Source organism: Eublepharis macularius, chromosome 12 (genome assembly GCF_028583425.1).
Source record: "Eublepharis macularius isolate TG4126 chromosome 12, MPM_Emac_v1.0, whole genome shotgun sequence".
Lineage (NCBI taxonomy): Eukaryota > Metazoa > Chordata > Lepidosauria > Squamata > Eublepharidae > Eublepharis > Eublepharis macularius.
This window is the reverse complement of record NC_072801.1, coordinates 57,710,835-57,732,044: the sequence shown is the minus strand read 5'-3', so window position 1 is coordinate 57,732,044 and position 21,210 is coordinate 57,710,835. Positions and strand designations below refer to the sequence as shown.

Genomic DNA, 21,210 nt, shown 5'->3' with positions numbered 1-21,210 from the left:
AAATAGAAACATGCTTGTACGACCCTAATTCTCAAACCAAGAACTTGGCATGTACGCCCCCCTCCCCAGTTACATATACTGCTGAAAGTTTCACTCTGTCTGCTGATTTAGCCTGTGATAGCTTCTCCCCCACTGATCCAAAAGCAGGTGTTTGTTGTTTTGCTTGAAGACATACAAGAAAAGCACAGTCATTATTAGGTCGTTTTATTCAAAACACACTTCAGCAACTGCAAGTGTGAAATGGCAGGGTGTGCACTGCATGATGCCTCAGTGTCTATGTGCACACACATGCATCCATTCTCTACTTAGATTTAACTTCTGAAGAATATCATTGATAGCAACACACACTAACAAAATTATCCCCCAACAGGACAGTGATTTGCCAAGAGATACAAGAAAATACAGACTGTCCCCATACAGCATCTATATCTGAGAAGGTTTATGTCTCTTTAAGACCCCTGGGAACGGTCCCTTAGATTACAAGTTCTCTGGGCCCAGAAAAGCCTGCCTTTGTGCTCTGCACCATCTTTATCTTGGCTCTGGCATCACTTGACAGATGGAAGATCCCATCCTGCTAGGACTGGCTGTGCTCACCTGGTCTGCCCCCAAAGCTTGGTCCAGCCCCAAATCCATTTTGGGCTCCTGAAAGATCAGAAACAAGAAAGGTTAAAAGCTGGAGATGGCATTGCACCAAGGAGAGAGAGACCTTTTGTTCCAGTTACGATTGGCAGGGGACATCCAATGTACCTATGATAGTAGCTTGATTGAGACATACACGTGCCATCCCTACGATGGCAAATGAAAGCATTTCTTTTTTGTTCAGCTTGCAACATATTTAATGGTTTTTCTTTTTTACTCTTGTGGTATTTTATGGTAGTCTTACCCAGTCCTGTCGGCATTCCTTGGGCTCCATAACCAGGATATTTCCCTGAAAGGAGGGAGAAGACAGGTGGCATCAGAGGAAGAAAATGAAAAGAATAATTATGGAGGGAGTTGCACTGCGGATCACAATGTACAGTCTTTTCTTTACCTGACACCAGGTAAATGCAAAGTGGGTTTGTTAGTAAAAGAACTAAACACTAGCACCCCCACTACGATTGCTGTGCCAAGTACAAACCTCAATGGAAAGACATTTTTCATACAGGATTTCTGGGAAAAGGTGGTGGAACTCAGTCGGTTGCCCTCGGAGAAAATGGTCACATGGCTGGAGGCCCCACCCCCTGATCTCCAGACAGAGGGGAGTTTAGATTGTGGCGCGGAGGACAATCTAAACTCCCCTCTGTCTGGAGATCAGGGGGCGGGGCCACCAGCCATGTGACCATTTTCAAGAGGTTCCGGAACGCCATTCCACCGCATTCCAGCTGAAAAAAAGCCCTGGTATTGCCAATCTCCAGGTGGGACCTGGAGATTTCCTGGAATTACAACTGATCTCCAGACAATAGGGATCAGTTCCCCTAGAGAAAGTGGACATTTTGGAGAATGCACGCTATGGCATTATAATCTGCTGCACTCCCTCCCCAGGCTTCAGCCCCCCCCCCCCCAAATCACCAGGAATTTCTCAGGCCACAGTTGGCAACTCTTATTGCCAGATCCACTTTCCACACACACACTTGCTATGGAGATGCTTCTGAATCCTAGTTTAAGCATATTTCAGAAGCGGCATAGCAGATTGCGATGGTTTTAGCTGCTGTAATAAAGGTGCAAAAAGTATACCAGATTTTGGTTTCAAGTACTTCATGACAATAGATAGCAAATGGCAGAGATCGCTATTTTTTAAATTATCTATGGAATGCAGGGAGGATCCAAAGATCTTTGAATCATTTACCTGCTTTGGCTCCAGATGGTCCCAGTCCGGCTCCTGGCTGCACTCCTCCTACGCCTGAGTGGGACAGAGAACACAAAGGCTGAACTCCCCCTTGTATCGAATGGGGCCCTTATGGGTGTTTAGCAGTAAGCACCTTTAAGACTAACCAACTTTACTGTAGCATAAGCTTTCGAGAGCCACCGCTCTCTTCGTCAGATGCATCCGACGAAGAGAGCGGTGGCTCTCGAAAGCTTATGCTATGCTACAATAAAGTTGGTTAGTCTTAAAGGTGCTATGGGACTCTTTGCTATTTTGCTACTGCAGACTAACACGGCTAACTCCTCTGGATCTAGACTGCAGAAGAGAGTGCTGGTGACAAAGGGAGCTATAGGTCTCCTTTGACCACACGAGACAGCTATGCTGGTGATCAGGGGACCTAAACGAACAAAGTGCACATGAATGGGGCAAGAATTAGAGAAAAAGATGGCTGGATCCAGCCCAGCCCCTACCTGTTGTTTTTTGATAACTCCCTCCCTCCCTTAGCTTTTAGAAGACTACAAGATGGGGGACACACAGGCCAAACATGGAAGGGTGAGGGGCCACATGAGGAAAGCCCAGATGAGACTGCAGGCCTATGATACAGTCCATCTATATCACTACAGAAATAGATTTTTTTTCTTTCATGAGTCATGATGAGATTGTAGATATGGGGTAAGAGAGAAAGAGAGAGAGGGTTGCCAGCCTCCAGGTGGCATCTGGCGATCTCCCTGGATTACAACTAATCTCCAGACAACAGAGATCAGTTCCCCTGAAGAAAATGGCTGCTTTGCAGGTGGACTCTATGTTATTGAGGTCCCTCCCCAGGTTTCACCCTAAAATATCCAGAAATTTATCAACTGGGAGTTGGTAACCCTATTAGAAATGAAACTTAGGCTCCGCAGGGGCATGATTTGGTCAATATTTATTAAGCTCTCCCCCTTTATGCGTCTCCCAATAATTCTAAGCCTGGGTCCAGAGGAGCTATAGGGGGCCAAATGAGGCATGGGATCTCTGGTAGACTTGCCATGTGGTTTGATATCTCTTCCAGAGATACAAATCAGCCATTGTATATGTATGCACGTAGGTTAATTCCATGCAAATCTACACAATTTTAAACCCACCCATTCAGTGGCATTAAGATGGACCTTGAAAGAAAAAAGCAACACCAGTGTGTGAATCTGTGTGTTAGATGATGGTGCAAGGGTGGGGGTGCATAGCAGAGGGCACTTACCCCTTATCAGTGATGGGAAGTAAGGGGCTCCCCGGCCATTTCCTTGTGGCTTTACTGCTGTAATATATCAAAAAAAAAAGTAGGGGGTAATGAGTCACATTTATATCCTGGAAAATTTTGTTGGCCTCTAATGTAACTACTGAACTCAGATACTGCTACAGAAGAACATGGCTATCCATACTGTGAAACAATATGCTAAAATGAATAATTATTTTTCATAGTATGAACAATTGGCTATTTCACTTCATTGGTATTTTTATGATCTCCTCTGTGTTTTTGATGCTATTCTTATGATTTAAATCCTAGTCTGGGTTTAATGTTTTCACCTGCTATTATTATAGTGAGTCTTTAGTCTGCTTTTCCTTTTCCTTTTTCTATTTTCTGTTTAATTATTTTAACCACATGCTTGTAAGCCACCTTGTATGTGCCTACATAGGAAGAGTAGGGTATCAATATTCTAGCAAATACAAGTATTATCCAAACTTTGTATAAATATGCAGTGGTCTGGTGGCTATGAAACATCATCCAAAGTTCATGGATTTAAATTATTTTTCCCCAATGGGGATCCAAAATATCTCATTTCCCCCTCCATTATTTTATCCTCAAAACAACAACCCTGTGAGGTAGGTTAGGCTAAGAGAGAGTGACTGGCTTAAGGTTACTCAACAAATTTCCACAGCATACTGGGTCTCCCAGATCCTGGCCTGAAATGTTGGCCACTATATCACACTGACTGACCGATGAGATGCTGCGGAAAGGAAACCCTCCTGTGCTGTTTTTCAACAACCTATATGACACATAATTGATTCTTATGCTGTCAATCAGCTCTGCTCTATTTCCCTTATTTATCTGCAAGTTTGTATAGTGAATGTCTACACAAATAAAGATCCAGAGAAAGTTTAAAGGTGCCACAAGAATCTTTTATTCTGCTTGCTGAGAGCGTGGCTTTCTTGCATCTGGTGGAAAATATCCGCCATGCCAGGTCTGGGGCTTTCCACAAAGCACCTTTCACAGCCAGGGCCCCCAATGCCAGAGGATTATTTAATCTCATTCAGGCCTGTGGTCCACCTGGGACCCACCCTGTCTCCTGGCTCAGGGACCTGGCCTGCCTGTCTGCCTGCCTGCCTTTGCGGCTTTGCAGGGGGGTGTCAACCCCTCCCCCCCAATGAGGCCACTAAGGAGGCTTTTGTGTGCAGGGCTGGCAATGGCACAGAAGGAATGTGGCATCTTTGTGCCAGACAGAGATGTGACGTGAGAGGGGGCATATCAGCCCCTAAGCTCTCCTCGGGTTGGGATGTCATGTTAGACCAGGAGCCATGGAAGGGTGGGGGAATTATTAGTGACAGGCTGGGATGTGGGCAAGATTTTTAAAAATCTCCTCTCAGCTTTCCTCCCAGAAACTCAGGATGACATACAGAGTTCTCGCCTCTATTTTACCTTAACAACAGCCCTGTAAGGTAGGCCAGGTAGAAAGAAATTGACCCAAGGTCACTCAGTGAACTTCATGGCTGAGTGGGCATTTGAACTCAGGTCTCTCTAGTCTCCACTATAAGAGCTCTCTCTCCCTGAAGCCTCCTCTCCCTTCATTCTACACAGAATACCCTTCAAAGGCAACATACAGAAGAGTTCACACTTATAATCAGTTTTGATTAACCTGGAGTTACTGACTACTGTTAGTTCTGGACTCCAACACAGGCCCAGTGTTCTTGTTTCGCCAAGCAATATGCATTCATAAGAACCTAAGATTTTCCTTCTGGAAACAAGCAAGAATCCATCAAACCCAGTACTCTCTTTCCTGTGCTGGCTAGCCAGATGGGTGTGCTGGCAACAGTCACTCTCTTCTTCCACCTTAGCAGCATGTATTCAGAGGTATACTGCTTCTAAACATGGAGGTTTCATTTAGCTATTGCAGCTAATAACTCTGGTTTCCATTAATTTGCACAGATCTTTCAAAAACATTGGCAAACCCTAAGGACTCTGAATACAACTCAATACAATACAACCTGCAACAATGGATGGGAGCTAGTTTGCTGCAGTGGTTAGTGCTTTAGACTAGGAACTGGAAGACCTGCATTCAAACCTTGATTCTGGTCACCAGTGACCTCAGGGCCAAGCTAGAAGTGACGAATTATACTTGAATGGCAAGTGAACAGACTCGCGTGTATCCCTCCCTGTTCACTTGTGCTCTACGCGATTGCGTGGAGCGCAAGTGGAGCGCAAGTGAATAGGGAGAAATACATGATGTGAGTCTGTTCACTTACCATTCAAGTGTAATTCATTGCTTCTAGCTTGGCCCTTTGTTAGCTGTTCTCTTTCAACCTAGTCCACCTCACAGGGCCATTGTGAAGATAAACTAGGGAGGAAAGAACTGTGGATAATGCCCTCAGCTTCTGGGTGGGATGCAGAGGATAAAAATGTGATAGACTCTACAAGAACTACGCAGTGTGTGGAGAAATGCTTGCTTTTATCTACCTCCTATCAATTGATTTCATTGTATGATCTCTCCCTCTCTCGACGCTGTTCATAATCTTCATAGAAAAGTCAGCTCCCAACATTCTGTCATGCTTTAGAGCGACCAAGAGACAGAAGCCAAAACCGGGTTACGCTAGAAAGCAAAAGGCCTGATTCTCATTGTCTGGAAAACAATGCAACAAAAGATGTTGGAGTGCCAGCAAAGGAGGAGGGGGGTGTCCTTGGCCAGACATATCGGGAACAAGCCGAAGCTCAGCAGCTACTACCTCAGGAGTGTGGCCCTGACTGGCAGCCATGCAGGTTCAGGAGACAGTGACAGGCACAAGCCATGCCTGTTGTCTTCTCCCACACTACCCAACAGCACTCCTGCTGCAGTTCATCTCTCTCTTGGGCAGAGAACTGCTGAGCAAAATGGTCCAAGCATGCCACTGTTTGGCAAGTGTGCCAGAAGTTGCCTACTTCGGCTCTAGGAACCCCAGGAGCACAGATCCATTTACTTCCCACCAGAAAGACATTCCTGACTGAACCCCTTTGCTGCCTCCCATGTAAACGCCATTCCTTCCTATGGGGGAAAGTGCAACTCTTGGGGGACACTGAAGCCAAAATTTTCCTGGTAGCCCTGATGCTGGCAGGCCTTTACTGGTGAGGATCCTGGAGAGGGTCTCCATGACCAGAAGAACCAGAGACACGTTCAGCCACCTCTACCCGAGTTTTGCAGTGCAACAAACCCCTTTCCTTTCCCACATATTTTTGGGTGGGTAGCCATGTTGGTGTCTAGTAGAAGAGCAAGATTCAGGTCTGGTAGCACCTTAGAGACCAACTAGATCTCCAGGGTGTGTGCTTCTGAGAGCCAGAGCTCCATTCGTCAGATACGAGGAGTAGAAAAAGCTCCACTCCTTGTACCTGATGAAGGGAGCTTTTACTCTCAAAAGTGCATACCCTGGAGAACTAGTTGGTCTCTAAGGCACTACTAGAGGTGAATCTTGCTCTTTCTCACATATTGCTGGGTCTCAATCATAAAGATGGGTGCTGCCCACTTTACAAGTGGGGAATGTTCACCTACTATGGCTGCTCTGAATGGTTACTGTTCTTGTAGGCATGTAGAAAAGAAAGACCTCTGCCTGAGACCCTGAAGAACTGCTGCCTTGACGGGCCAACAGTCTGATTCAGTATAAGGTAGCTTTGTGTTCGGTATCACTTTGGTATGGTTCCAGGCTGGGATGTGGTCAGATGAGATACAAATCATTTATCTTGTGAAAGCTTAAGGTCTACTTCTGGTCAATGCTGGTCAATGCTTGCATGGGAGACCTTCTAGGAATCCTATACAGACCACCTTGACTATCCCAGAAGAAAAGAAAGATAGAATGGAAAAATATACATACACTTGCTTTGCTGACTGAATGTAGCACCAACGGAGTCTTGGGAAGGGGAAGAGAAATGCCCTAAACCAGAGATCATTTCGTAGAAAAAGAGCTGGAGGAACTCATTAGCATAACTCATATGCTAATGCCACACCCCTTGCCATCACTGGAAATGTGTCCTTAGCATAGCTATTTGCATATGCCACACCCCTGATATCACCTATCCTGGCTGTTTTGGACCCAATCCTGGCCATTCAGGGCCGAAATTGGGCCCAAAATGGCAGAAAGGGCTAAAAATGGCCAAAAAGGGGCCCAAAATGGTCAGGATCAGGCCACTGCTAAGCAGGAGAGTGATCCACCACCCGTCAGAGGCCTGATCTGGGCCAAAATGGGCCCAAAATGGCCGAGAGTCAGGTGGGTGGGGCCATCTGTCATGTGACCTGTTTGGGGAACTGCCGGAACTGCGTTCCAGCACGTTCCCCCTCGAAATGAGCCCTGCCCTAAACGTTAACAGCAGAAGGAAATTCTGCTTCCCCAAATGCTCTTAAGGTGAGAACAGAACTGGAGAACATCACCCCTCAGAACTTATAACCAGTAGGCTCTGATTGAGTTTGAGGGACAGGAGATTCTTGAAGCACAGGAGGCGAAATATTTTTATGTCTCTCTCTCCAAGAATTTAGTAGGCTAAAAGAGGATTAAGAACTCAGAACCCAGGCTTATGAGCTTAACGACCAAACTGTTAGCCTAAACCCTTCATTTACTCCTTTCCTGTCTCTGTGGAAGTTTGGTTGCAGTAGAGGAGTGATGAAAATTTAACATGCAACTTCAGTAGTGAAATGCAAGCCTGAAGGTGGGTGAGCTCATTCTGTATTCCCATATCCAAATATCTAACACATTCCCTCTGTGCTGTTCCCTTAAGACTCCATTTCTGTTAACATAAAAGCTGCCTTGCTACATACATCAGACAAAATTTCCATTTTTCATCTAGCACTCAGCAGCGCCCAAGCAGATGTTGGCAGGACACTGCCATGCGCCGCTTGATTGGTTGATCTCTTTCTTTAATGCCCTTCAGTTGAGGAGTCCTGCCTCTGACCATGAAGGTTATGTTCCTGGCTATCTAATCAGCAGACCGATCCATTGTAAAAGGTCATTAAAGCTAGCAATGGTCATCATCTCATCTTGTGTAACTGAGAGACAGCATGGTGTAATGGTTAAAGTGTCAGGCTAGAATCTGGGAGACCCAGGTTCAAACCCCTGTTCTGCTAAGGAAGCTTGCAAGGTGATCTTGAGCCAGCCAGCCAGCCAGCCTCTCTCTCTCTCGCTCTCTCTCTCACACACACACTCACTTGAATCTCCCTCACAGGATTGTTATTGTGATGATAAAATGGAAGAGAGGAGAATGAGGTTGTAAGCAGCTTGAGACCTTCATTGGGGAGGCAAGGAGGTATAAATACCTAATGAGTAAAATGAATTGTGTTACTGAATTCCACAGTGCTGGTATCAGACATTTGGGAGTATGTACAGGAATATTTTCCCTGTACTTGTATTGAACTTACCGCCAATTAATTGTACTGGAGATAGTCCCCCTCCCCTGCATGTTCTAAGAGAGATTCTCTCATTATTCTCTCTCCACATAATAATTTCATAAATATTTGACATATTCCCTTTGGGAATCATTTTCTGAAAACCAAAAATGTCATAATTGCACGTTTTTCCATTTTGAAAAGAGGTGCCATCCCTTTGATATGAAGAAATTAATTCATTCCCCCCCCCACACACACACCTATCCTCTTTCTTCCCTTTTTATATATACACACTGTGCCTAATCTGTCCCCGCCCCCATCTTCCCCCGCCATCTCCGAGACTTACCACCCTGCAGGCTTCCTCCGGCCAGGCACAAGAGAAGAAGCGAAGTGCAGAGATTCAAACTCATCATTGCGAAGCTGCAGGAACTTCTCAGAGTCCCAGGACACCACAAGGGGCTCAGGTGGGGGGGCTTCTCCTTTTATTCCCTGCTCCTGCCTGCCTCCTGCCCACCTCCTCCTTTCATTGGCTGCTCAGGCCACACCCTTTTTATTCCACCCAGTGGGCTCTGAGCAGACCCCCAGAAGAGAGGTAAGCAATACAGACACAGCAACACCTTGCTGCTAACCCAGCTGTTTAACACACATTCATTCACACCCATGTTATCTGGCAAGGCTAGAATATACATCTTTGCACCTCTGTGTGCATACTCAACAATCCAGACTCACACCCACACAAATATCAGTATTTCTAACTTCTTTATAGAGCACTTGCAAATTTAAAAATCCACAGAATGCTTTAACCGTCTCAAGTGCATTGGCTCATCCACCAATTTTGTCAGGTAGGTCGTTGTTATTCCTGTTGCACAGGTGGAAAATGGAAACTGAGAATCATCTCGAGTGTCTTCTGTTCATTTGCAGTACAAGTAAGGAACATGTCTGCATTAAATGCACAAAAAAGCTCATACCTAGTATACACCTAATCCAACTTCCTCGAGCCCATGCAACACACTTTCTTGGGCAAGCAGTTGCATATCTCTGCCCATATCACCTTTGCCTCACATAAACCTTCTTATTTTCCCTGTTTTTATCTCCCACATGCCACAAATACATGATCAAATCAAGCCTGAGTTCTCCCTAGAAGCTAAAATGATGAAAAGGAAGCTATTGTATTTTGGTCTCATCACAAGAAAAAAAGACTCACTAGAAAAGACAATAATGCTAGGAAAAGAGGAAGGCCCAGAATAAGATGTCTTGACTCAATAAAGGAAGCTATGATCTCCAGTTTGCAAGATCTGAGCAAGGCTGTTAATGATAGGATGTCTGGGAGGGCATTCATTCATAGGCTCATCTTAAGTCAGAAGCAAATTGACGGTACATGACACACACATACACATTTCACTCCAGTGCATGACTTCTCACCCAGTAGTCCTTCTTTGCTGATCTCAGACATTTGGGAGTAGGCTGTGGCTACTTGCTGGAGAAAGGAGGAAGCCACTCTGTATATGGCTGAGCACAGGAAAGGCCCTGCTGGGTCAGACCAAATGTCCTGTGACTGAATCCTGTCCAGGCAATCAGGTGAGGCAGAGCAGAGGAGTTATTAAGAGTGTTGGACTTGGTTGTGGGAGTCTTGGATTCAAATTCCCATCCTCCCATGAAGCTTGCTGAGCAATCTGAGAACATAATAGGGAAGAGAGATCCAGGTGGTTAGAAAGTTGGACTAGGATCTGGGAAACTCAAGTTCAAATCTCCTGTCATGAAAGCTTGCTGGGTTACATTGGGTCAGTCACACACCCTCAGCTGAAGCTACCTTACAGGATTGTTGTAAGGATAAACTGGAGGAATGATATATTCTCTTTTCTCACTGGGGAGAAAGTTGGGGTATCAGTTATTGGGCTCAATTCAAGGTATTGGCTATCACATATGAAGCTCTACCTACCCTTGGTCCAGCATATATGTGGGATTGCCCTCTGTTCTACCGTGGCAGCTTTGCTTATCTGGACAGGGTCTTCTGCAGGTGCCACCTCACACACGGGCAAAATTGCCCATATACGTGCATTCTCTGTGGTGGTCCCTATCTTATGGAACAGCCTACCTGGAGGTCAGGAAAGCTCCTCAAACAATGCAAAACTGAATAATTCAAGAGGGCTTTTTACTCAGATCGGATGGCTGTACTGTAAAGAAGTGCTCTCATAGAGATGAATCAATAAAGGGATAGGGACTATAGACTTTACTGCTAGGTACTGTCTGTTGCTCTAAGTATGACCCTACTGGTTGGCTCCTATGTTGCTTAATATGTCAGCCATGGAATTGCTTACGCTCTGTTTCAACATTTCTTCCACTCTGTATTTTAAAATCTATTACATGTGTACTGAAATGTCTCTGAAATTGACTGTACTGACTCACACTGGGTAATCCACCTTGAGTCTCAGTGAGAAAGGAGGACTATAAATAATGTAAATAAAAATAAATAAATAAATGAAGTGAATAAATGTACGCTACCCTGAGCTCTTTGGATGAAGGGCAGGATAACAGGTGCTGGGGTTTAGCCCCGGCACAAAAATGGCCCTGCTTAACTCACACCTCTGTGCATTACCCACAAACATCCCATCTCTAAACTTCAACTCTTTTGACAATCTCTATCCTGCAGGGATCTTTTCAGAGAAGCAATCTGGCCAGATGTTCCACATCCTCCCCATGCAGTCACTTCAACAGTGTGAAAAACGCTTCCTGACAGCTGTACCAGAACACCAGCCTCCCGGTCTTTGAACGACTCTGGTTCTGCAGGCCCCCTTTGATAGCCAGCCTACCCATCCTTCCAGCACTGTTCTCCACTCTGTGTCCTGGCAGCTGGGAATTCCTCCTCCAGTCCTGCCCTTAACAATTGATGTATTCAGATATTTATACCCTCTTTTTCTCCCCAATGGAGATCCAAATTAGCTTACGACATTGTTCTTCTCTCCTCCGTCTTCTCCTCACAATGTCAAACCTGTGTGGCAGGTTAGGCTGAGAGTGTGTGGGTGGATCCAAGCACCCTCGAAGTAGCCTTCTTCCAACCTAAATGGCTCTTCTGCCATTGCATAAGGATTCCCCCCAGTGACTGGCTCAGGGTTACTCTGTGAGCTTCCATGACTGAGTGAGAGGTCGATCCAACACTATCCTACCTCTTCATTGAGAAAAGTTGGAGGAAGTGACACTTAAGTTGGAAGAAGGCTCCTTAGGTTTGAGGAAGGCTCCTTGCAGGGTGGCAGGATCCATCCCAGTGTGGGGAAGGTTTGTTTCTCAGATCCTAGCCCAACACTCTAACCACTATGCAGTACTTTAAGCTTTCTAAAGATACAGCACCTCTTTCTCTGCCGGAACCAGCTCACTTGGGAACTGAATTCATGACCTCTTGTCTCCAAAGCAGGAATCAGACCCCCCTAGACCAACAAGCCACCTTCTTGTCTGGCAGGGCTTCTGAGCAGCGCAACAGACTGAAATTCACATGTTATTTTAGGCTTTTGAGGTGCACGGTCATTCAACAAATTCAGAACCAGTAAAACCAGCAGCAGTAAAACAGCGCTAAAACAATCTACAGGAACAACAATGAAACTTTTTAAAAGCACAAGAAGATAAAACGATGGAAAATAATATATACTTTAGTAGTAGGAAAAATCCAACAGGTGCAGCTTGCCCTATCATCATGCCACAGCCCTGCTAGAAATGCTTCATCTGTTGAACTCCTGTCTGTTGCAAAGCTCCTACAAACATGAACCTTTGGGACATTAAAAAAGAGTGACTGAGCTAATTCTACCTGCCCTGTGGTCTTCAAAGCTGCTCTGTAGGGTCATTTGCAAAACCTGCCATCCTCATCCAAGATAAACAACCGCTTGGCGTCCATCCCTAAGCTGTAATGCAACCGCCTGCCTGTTTGGAAAACTCATATCCAGCCAGCTGTGTCATTCCCCCCTTTATTTCTCCCCCTTCCCAGGTCCCAAGTATGTTTAAACTGTCTGGTTGCTGTGACAGCCGTTAATCAAGGGCTCCCTGCCAGCTCTTGTTCATGGTGTTGCCTCAAATCCACACTGCAAGACTGGGAGATTGGGAGAGGCAGGAACACTTAATTGTGGAAGGCAACACTGAATGGGTTTGCAAGTTACCCATTTTCAACGCCACTTCTGAATGGCTGCGCTGTTGCTCAGGGCCTGAGGGAAGCCACTCTGAAGCCCCCGTCCAGCATATAGGGATGACAGAAAAACAGAAGCAGCCAGAACACATATTCTTATGCTAAAGATAGTCCTGTGCCGATCCATAGTACAGTGAAATTTTGGGGGCTGCTGACAGATGACACACGGGGTTTGGTTGGTGGGCAGAAAAAGACTAGAGGCCTAGAGAAAGCTTATAGGCCACCTAGGCCGCCTGCTGCCTGAGAAATCCAAAACTAGACCATTCCCAACAGAAGACTGTCTAGCCTTTTAAAAAAAAAGACGGCCCCACAAAATGACACTTGATGAATGAGCATGCTCAGTGCCCTTTAGGAAGCACAGGAAGTTGAGGGCAGCTGAGAAATGGTCAAAAGGAAAAATAGAGGGAGAGGAAAATTACTCCCTTTGATACTTTAACAGCATGGCTGATTCTGCACGGCTTACCTGAAGCCGGGACGTTGCGGAACATGCCGGAAAAAAACACGGAAGATCGCGTTTTCTCACGTGAGTTTTGCGCGATATCATATCTGGAATATTTATTTATTTACTTCATTTATACCATGCCTTATTCTCCCGAAGCAGCCTAAATCATGCCACCCCACAAGGGTTGCCAGGTCCTCCTAAGGGCAAACTGGAGGACAGTGAGGGGCACTGGAAGTGGCAGATACTCACCTTCTTCCGCACATGCAAAGTGCATGTATGTTCCCATGTTGCTAGAAAATGATGTCATTTCCAGTGCAACACAGAAGCGATAGGTCTCGCCGTGTCTGAGTCTCTAAAACTCCACCCCAAATACCTTGAAATCTCCAGGAGTTTCCCAACCTGAAGCTGGCAACCCTAACACATCCCATCCCCACTCCACTCACTGCTGCTGCTCCCGTATCCCCTCTTCTCCCTATTCCAACAGTGGAGAAAAACAGACACGTCTTTGTTGTGCTGGGATGCCCTAAAGCCCATAGTGGCAATGGATAAAGTGCTCACATGAACCATGGATGCTCCCCTACAGCCACTAATTGGATCAAAGTAGGTTTATTTTTGATCTGCTTTAAAGTGGGAAACTGCCGAAAGAGCATGACATCATGTGGACATTCCTCCTTAAAGGCAGGGGCTTCTTGCTCTTCTTGTAGGGAGAAAATAATCCCTGTGCTTGAAGCAGCCACAGAGATAGCACTGGCCTATCTTGCAGGATTGTTGTATGGATCACTGAAATTATCTGCATCTGAAATGCTTCAAAGACATGAGACACATGGAGATCCTTCATTCCCACTGTAGACCGGCTGGGCTGGGCACTGAGTTTTTGCTTCTTTTTTCCTTCTCTCTGGTCTTTGCTGACCTCGGGCTGTGACCCATCCTGCTTCCTGGCATGCAGTTTGCCCCCTTCCCCAATAAGCACGACCTCCATATGGATTCTGAGGCCAACGCACACACAGCCCTTTTCCGTCTTTCTTGGCTTTCAAAAGGCACGTCAACATTCCTGGTCTATGAACTGTTCCTTAAATCAGGGCGGCTACATGGGGGCTTATCCAAATGGTATTGGTGCGTGGGGAGGAATGGTGGTCACCAGAGTGGACAGAGGGCAAAGTGAGGATGGAGGGGGATGCACAGATAACCACTCTCCTCTTTCCCTTGCAATTCAATTTTAAACAACAATCAAAAACAAAAGAAGACCCTCTGAAAAAGAAATCGAAGCTGTATTTTATGTAGATATGGCATACATCGGTATTTCCTTGCCTTGTTTCTTTGGCATTCAAGGCCATTGTTGGATACAAAGGTGCTATCCCATTAATGTTGGAGTCTTCCTCTGGTCCAAGAAGGCTTTCTCCAGGGGAAGAAGCGTGGTCCGGCAATGGAAAGCTCCACCATTAGCAAAACGGAACCTTTGAATTCAATGCAGGGTTCCCAGAGAGCTTACTTTCCAGACGCCAACCAGACTCAGACCTGGGCCTCTTCCACAGAGGGATGTGGGAGCAGCAGCTAACAGGGTGGAGGCACATGCGAATGATGTTCAGAGACCCCATCCCCATGCCCATATGCATAACTATTGCATTAAAATTTAAAAAACCAAAATATAGATTTTCACGCAAAAGGAAAATGCTTCAAGACACCTGACACTTTCATATACCTTTCTGTCTTAAGTGAAGTTGATTAGCCCACACTGCAACATGGTCCAATCAATTTCACCACTGTGTTGCCTACTTGGGACACTGAGAAGCAGTTGCTCCTCCTGAGCCCAGTAATACCATCAGAGCTGGCTTGGGAGAAAGATGAGTCAAATAATGGAGCATAGCAAGTTAAGATGGGGCAGGATGGGCTTTAGCTCCTCTTACCTGCATGCTTCCTTTCCTGGAAAAACAAGAAAGAACCACGACAATATATACATGATACAGAGATGCCCCACCACATCTAGTCTGGTGAGAGTTAGCTCTGATTTTGCACATTTCACTACACCAAAGTCATCTTCTTGAGGGAATGAAATCCAGCCTGTTGCTTCTTTTGGCTCTGTTGCTCCCAATGGCTCTGTTTTTGTTACTGCTACCACAGTTGAGGCTGCTTAAAAATACCTCTGCTCCTGGCCTCCAAACTGGGGTGGCTCCAGGACACAGTTGAAAGAAAAAAGCATCCTGAAAGGAAATTTTCCATGCTTGGAAAGTGCCAGGAACCACCAATAAATCCCATTTACAGTCCACCTGGTCAAGTTGGGTTTGAGAAGAACGGAAAGATACAGGAAGGCTGGAACGCAGCCAGAATGACACATAGAGAAGAGGAGAAAGGTCCTTTGGTGTCCACTCCCCATTGGCCTTGCATGTGTGTTGCACCTGCTTGCCAGCATTCTGGGGATCTCTGGGGAGGGATGGGGCAGAGAGGGTCAGAGCTAAAGGACTCCTGGGGTCTCTGTGTGTAGATGTGGAAACCCGTTTTCTGCTAGGTGTCCTGCCAGAGAGAATTCTCTGGTATTATGTCCAGAAAACATGGCAGCCTCGGTCATACCTGAGTTTCACAAAAGGAAGACCCCCCCTCACCCCCAAATATTAGGAGAGAAATTCTTCTGGGCATTAAACTGAGGGCCAAGGATTGGAGGAAGGATGACAGAATTTAGGATTTAGATAGTACTTTAATGACCCCATATATTATCTGGGTACGGTAGGGTTGCCAACCTCTCAATGGGGTCTGGAGTTCTCTGGAATTACAACTGATACAGAGTTCAGTTCCCATGGAGAAAATGGCAGTATTGAAGGGTGGATGTAGCATCCCTGTTGCAAAATAGTAAAGAGTTCAGTAGCACCTTTAAGACTAACCAACTTTATTGTAGCATAGGCTTTCGAGAGCCACAGCTCTCTTTGTCAGATGCTGGCCAGCCTGCTCATCAGATGCATCTGACGAAGAGAGCTGTGGCTCTCGAAAGCTTATGTTACAATAAAGTTGGTTAGTCTTAAAGGTCCTACTTGACCCTTTACTATTTTGCAACTGCAGACTAGCATGGCTAACTCCTCTGGATCTACATCCCTGTTTAGCTCCTTCCACTCCCCAAACTCTGCCCTCCCCAGGCTCTATTCCAGTCTCAAGAAATGTCCCAACCCAGAGTTGGCAACTCTACACTACACATATTACTAGTTCTATGACTGGAAATCCAGAGTGTAATATGCCCCTAGAGTTCCCAATGCAGACCAGGAAATGGGTCAATTCCCTCCCCTGTGCAATTTTTCAGTTAAAAAATGCCCCCTGGGCTGTTTTTAGCCCTGGTAAGGAAAAAATACAAACACCCGTATGGTCTGTCCCCACCCCCTACCCCGCAGATCAGAGAAATGGAACTAAGAAGAAAGAGTTAAGCCTACTTCCCCAGCAACATGGCCTCAATCCGTAGAGGGTTCCCTTGATACAGCTTTGTAGAGCCAAACATGTCTGGACTTCCACTCATAGAATTCCAGCATCACACACTGTTTGGCTCTAATGTCCGGTGGTGAGTCCAGTGGGGAGGGGACACCTAACAGCACTGTGAGATACGTTATTGAACTCCATCTTGTAGCCAGGGGATAAGGCTGAAACCACAGTAGTTTGCCTCAAGTAGTGAGTTCGTGGTACAGGCAGGGTTGCCAGGTGTTCAATTTTCACCTGGACAGTCTGGTATTTGGGGGGACTATTTGGGGAAACCATTCCCCAAAAACTGGACACTTAGCCTCTCCCCTTTTCCCCTCCCCTCCTCCAACTATGCAACAACACTGGCTGGAGAAATGGCCAGTCAGCCCCAGCGCTCAGCTGGTCTCCTGCAGCTGCACAGGCCAGCCAGCCCAGCCGGCCTCCTGTGGCTGTGCGACGCTGCTCAGGAGTGGCACCCGGAAGTGGTGGTGGTTCTGGCATGATAACATCATCACACCACCTCAGAAGTGTTGTACACATGAAAAAGTAAGCCTCCCCACCTCTCCCTGAGGTTCAGTATTAGTCTGGAGTCTGGACTCTAACTGGCAACTTTAGGTAGAGGTGAGGTTGATGTTGGTTCCCATTTCACAGTATGTAGCTGGAAAATGCACCTGCCCCAGTTTCTCATCTAATAGATCTTATCAATGGAACCATTTGTAATTCCTGGGAGTACCCATAGGGTTGCCAACCCTGGCTTGGGAAATTCCTGGAGATTTGGGGACAGTGTCTGGGGAGGGGCTTCCATTTCTCCTAGACTCTTTGGTAGACCATATGGTAGAGCTGCCATTTTCTCCAGGGTAATGATCTCTGTAGTATGAAGATGAGGGGTAATTCTAGGAGAACTACAGTCCCAGCTTGGAGGTTGGTAACCCTAAGTTCCCAGCTTAGAAGCCCTTGGCCCAGAAACCAGACTTTGGTCTAGAGCAGATCTATGTCACCTTACAGGGAAAAGTCCCCAGAGAAGGATCTGCCAGTAAGGAACTGGGAGCCAACTTCATCCTTGTCTGGCAGAAATGAGATTTCAAGCCAAGGTTACATCTTTGCTTCTGTGTCCCACCACCTTTCACAAACTAGACCATAAACTGTCTCTTACAATGCTCGCATCCAACATTTGAAACTTTCCACTACCCAACACTCTAATTTACGCTCTGTCAAATACTGCACAAGGGTGTTCCAGTGAGGGTCTGAATTATGGGGGGCAGGGGGTCACCCTGTTTGTCCCTGAAGGGATAAGCATCTTGCAGCTACTCCATCAAAAATCGGCTGCTCGTGGTGGGAAAGTCAAACAGCAGGTACATTCCTGGAAAAGAATGTAGCAGGTGAGTGCAATGTTTGTGAATTTGTGGGGGAAGAAGAGCAGGCCGGGACAACATGGGATGGCCAGACAGGCACACAAGGTCAAGAGGAAAAAGGAAAGAATGTGGCATGGCTATTCAAGGGGGAGATGCCAGGACCCTTAGACTGGGAGCGCTGCCTAGTGCTTAGTGCAGAAAGATGTGTGTTGTTGGGACAAACACAGCTGGCTATGTGGCGTGACACGCCATTCAGATCAGTGAGACTCCATTTAGACCAGTGAATCCAGACCAGTGTGACTCACAGGGTAACTGCTTAGAAGCTAACAACCCACCTCCAAAGCACCCATTTTCTTCTAGGGAACTGATCTCTGTAGTCTGGAGATGAGTTGTAATCTCAGGAGAACTCCAGGCCCCACCTGGAGGTTGGCAACTGTAGTGCAAATGTGGTTGTGTGTGGTAACTGGACAGGTGCTTGACTGGTGTTCAACAGTAGATGGAGTCTTAGAGTTGCCAATTCCAGCTTGGGCGCAATGCCTGGGAATGGTGGAGTTTGGGGAGGGGAGTCTATCCTCTGAAACTGCCGTTTCCTCCAGAGGAGCTGATCTGTGTCATCTGGATATCAGTTGTAATTCCAGGAGAACTCAAGGCCTTACCTGTAGACTGGCCACCCTAACTGGAGTGCTAGAATTGAACTGGGTTCAGATCCCTGTTTGGGCCATGAAGATCCACCCCTCAGTGACCTTGGGCCAGTCATTTTCTCTCAACCTAACTTTTCTCACTAATAGGGTTGCTAGATCCCTATACCCTCTCAAAGGGAGGGGGGGGACCTAGTACTTACCTTGTTCCTTGGCCTGGTTGTTTTCACATGCGTGTGCACCAAGCACACATGCACTCATGACAGAGCCAGTTTGGTGTAGTGGTTAAGAGTGCGGGACTCTAATCTGGAGAACCGGGTTTGATTCCCCATTCCTCCACTTGAAGCCAGCTGGGTGACCTTGGGTCAGTCACAGCTTCTAGGAGCTCTCTCAGCCCCACCCACCTCACAGGGTGTTTGTTGTTGTGGGGATAATAATGACATACTTTGTGAACCACACTGAGTGGGTGTTAAGTTGTCCTGAAGGGCTGTATATAAATCAAATATTATTATTATATTATCATTATTTGTGTGATGATATCACTTCCAGGAAGTGATATCATCACACCAGCTACAGACATGTTCCCGTGCTTTGCACGAGACAAGTTCAGCCCATTCAGGGCCAAAATTGGCCCCAGCAAAGAGCAGCAGCATGCCTGCAGCTGGCGCAATGACGTCACTTCGGAAGTGACATTGTTGTGTCCCACCAGGAGTGCACCTATTTCGTGATTTCCTGGGTTACCAGCCAGTGGCAGGGGATCTCCAGGGGTCTTGCCACCTCCCACCAAGGCAATGGAGCAACCCTGTGGGAGATCACTTGCTACCAGCAGGCAACTGGAAAGCCTACTCACTAACATTATTGTGAAGGGGAGGAAAGGAGATCACCCGTCTATGTACATCCCTATGATCTCCTTGATTCAGCAGTTCCAGGCAGGCAAAAAACAAAACAACCCCCCACCACCATAGATGGTTTATTGAGTCCTGTCCCCAATTAAATCGAAATATGAAATTTGACAGTGATGAGAGACTGGAGAGATAAGAGAGGCCAGTTGAACATGAGAGGAATGTCAGGGGATGACTGAAAACTGAAGGTAAGGAAGGAAACAAGAGGTATTATTCTTCAGTCTAGAGCAGAGGTCCCCAACATTTTTCATCCTGAAGGTACCTTTGGAATTCTGATACAGGGTGGTGGGAGCACCCAAAAATGGCTGCCACAAAATGGCTGCTGCAGATAGGATTGCCAGCTGGAGTTTGGAGAAATACTGGACCTCGGGGTGGCATTCACCTCTTATAAGCATTATTTGCATGTGTGAGCTCCCAGCCCCAGTGCAATGACTTCACTACTGGAGTGATGTTATCCCATCTGCCTCATGTTCAGGGCAGGTGGATGGGCAGGTGACCACCCACTCCCAGGCAGCACCATTCAGGAGGGCAGGCAGGCTGGCTGCTCACTCCCCCAGTAGTGGTGGTGTGCAGGAGGGTGGGTGGGCAGGCTGGCTGCTCACTCCTCCAGCAGTGTGCAGGAGACCAGGTGGACAGGTTTCCGGTATTTCAACTATGTTTCCCCGGGACAGTCCTAAAAAAACCCAGACAGTCTGGGTGAAAACCAGACATCTGGCAACCCTAGCTGCAGAAGGCAGACTCAGACACAAAATGGCTGCCTTAGCTTACCTTCAATCACACAGTGAAGATCCTCATCTTGTGGTGGCAGCTGCTGCCAAAGCAACATTTTAAAAAATATGCACAGCTAATCAAATCTCCAATGGCCAAACAGAAGCCCTACTAGGCAAAAGCCCCACCTGGCCCCGCCCATTTTCTAAAAACACTTGGTAGGTACCAGTGCCCATGGGCACCATGCTGGAGATCCTTGATCAAGAGCTTGCAAACACACAATGACTTGTATCCTGCCACCACATTTGAAGCCTTTCTTTGACCCAAAGAGATTCTGTCCTCGGAGGAAGGCTCGAAAGTGGTGAGCAACGTGCCTCTGAAGTCCACCTCGGTTTAGAGTTGCCAGCTGACCAGGAAAAAAATCCTGCCTGGATGTTCTTGTTATTTTCGCTTTCAGGTCTCTTGCCAAAGAGCAAGGGACAGAGCTGCTTCCCTCTTTCTCTTTGCTACTTTTTAAAAGCTATCTTAGGGCCAAATTAGATGTGCCACAGCAGTCAAATGTCTCCCCCATTGATATGTTAAGTATGTTGGTGGGGTGGAGAGTCTGTTTTTTTCTCAGCTAAGAGGGCGGTACTGTAGGAAAGGGGTCCCAGATGTTTCGCTAACGAGTTAGGAACCATAGATTTCACCATTATGTTGCCTTATATATTATCTGTTGCTTTAAACATGTACTATACTACCTGTGCTTCATGTTGTTTAATGTAAGTCCTAGAATTGATTATATTCTGTTTCAGCAATTCTTCAACCCCATATTGGATCCTTGCTAATACTATGTCTTTGTAAACTTGTATTCATTTACCCTATGACATTGTTTATGGAAATGTTCTTGACACTGTATGGAAATGCCTGCCCCTGTCCTTGCCACTGATTGTACTAATCTCACACTATGTAATCCGCCTTGAGTCTCAGTGAGAAAGGCAGAATACAAATGACCTAAACAAACAAACAAACAAACAAACAAACAAATAGGAGCTGTTTGCAGTGGGATCTGTCCATTAACCTACCAGAAGGAATGCTAGCTTCTGTCTCTCTGGACCCATTAAAAACTTCTAGGCTCTAGTTCTGGACCCACCCCACC

At 46.4% G+C, this 21,210-nt stretch overlaps 1 protein-coding gene across 1 annotated transcript in view; it reads right to left on the bottom strand.

Moving 5' to 3' along the window:
* Positions 1 to 8,861, bottom strand: part of GREP1 (glycine rich extracellular protein 1) — a 29,278-nt gene extending 20,417 nt beyond the window's left edge. The window contains exons 1-5 of the mRNA XM_054994079.1: positions 8,777 to 8,861; positions 3,075 to 3,131; positions 1,826 to 1,879; positions 884 to 928; positions 595 to 642 (exon numbers count right to left, since the gene is read on the bottom strand). Of these exons, the coding sequence (XP_054850054.1) occupies positions 595 to 642; positions 884 to 928; positions 1,826 to 1,879; positions 3,075 to 3,131; positions 8,777 to 8,843 (271 nt within the window). The 5' untranslated portion in view covers positions 8,844 to 8,861. The remainder of the gene's footprint in view (positions 1 to 594; positions 643 to 883; positions 929 to 1,825; positions 1,880 to 3,074; positions 3,132 to 8,776) is intronic.
* Between the last annotated feature and the right edge of the window lie 12,349 nt (positions 8,862 to 21,210).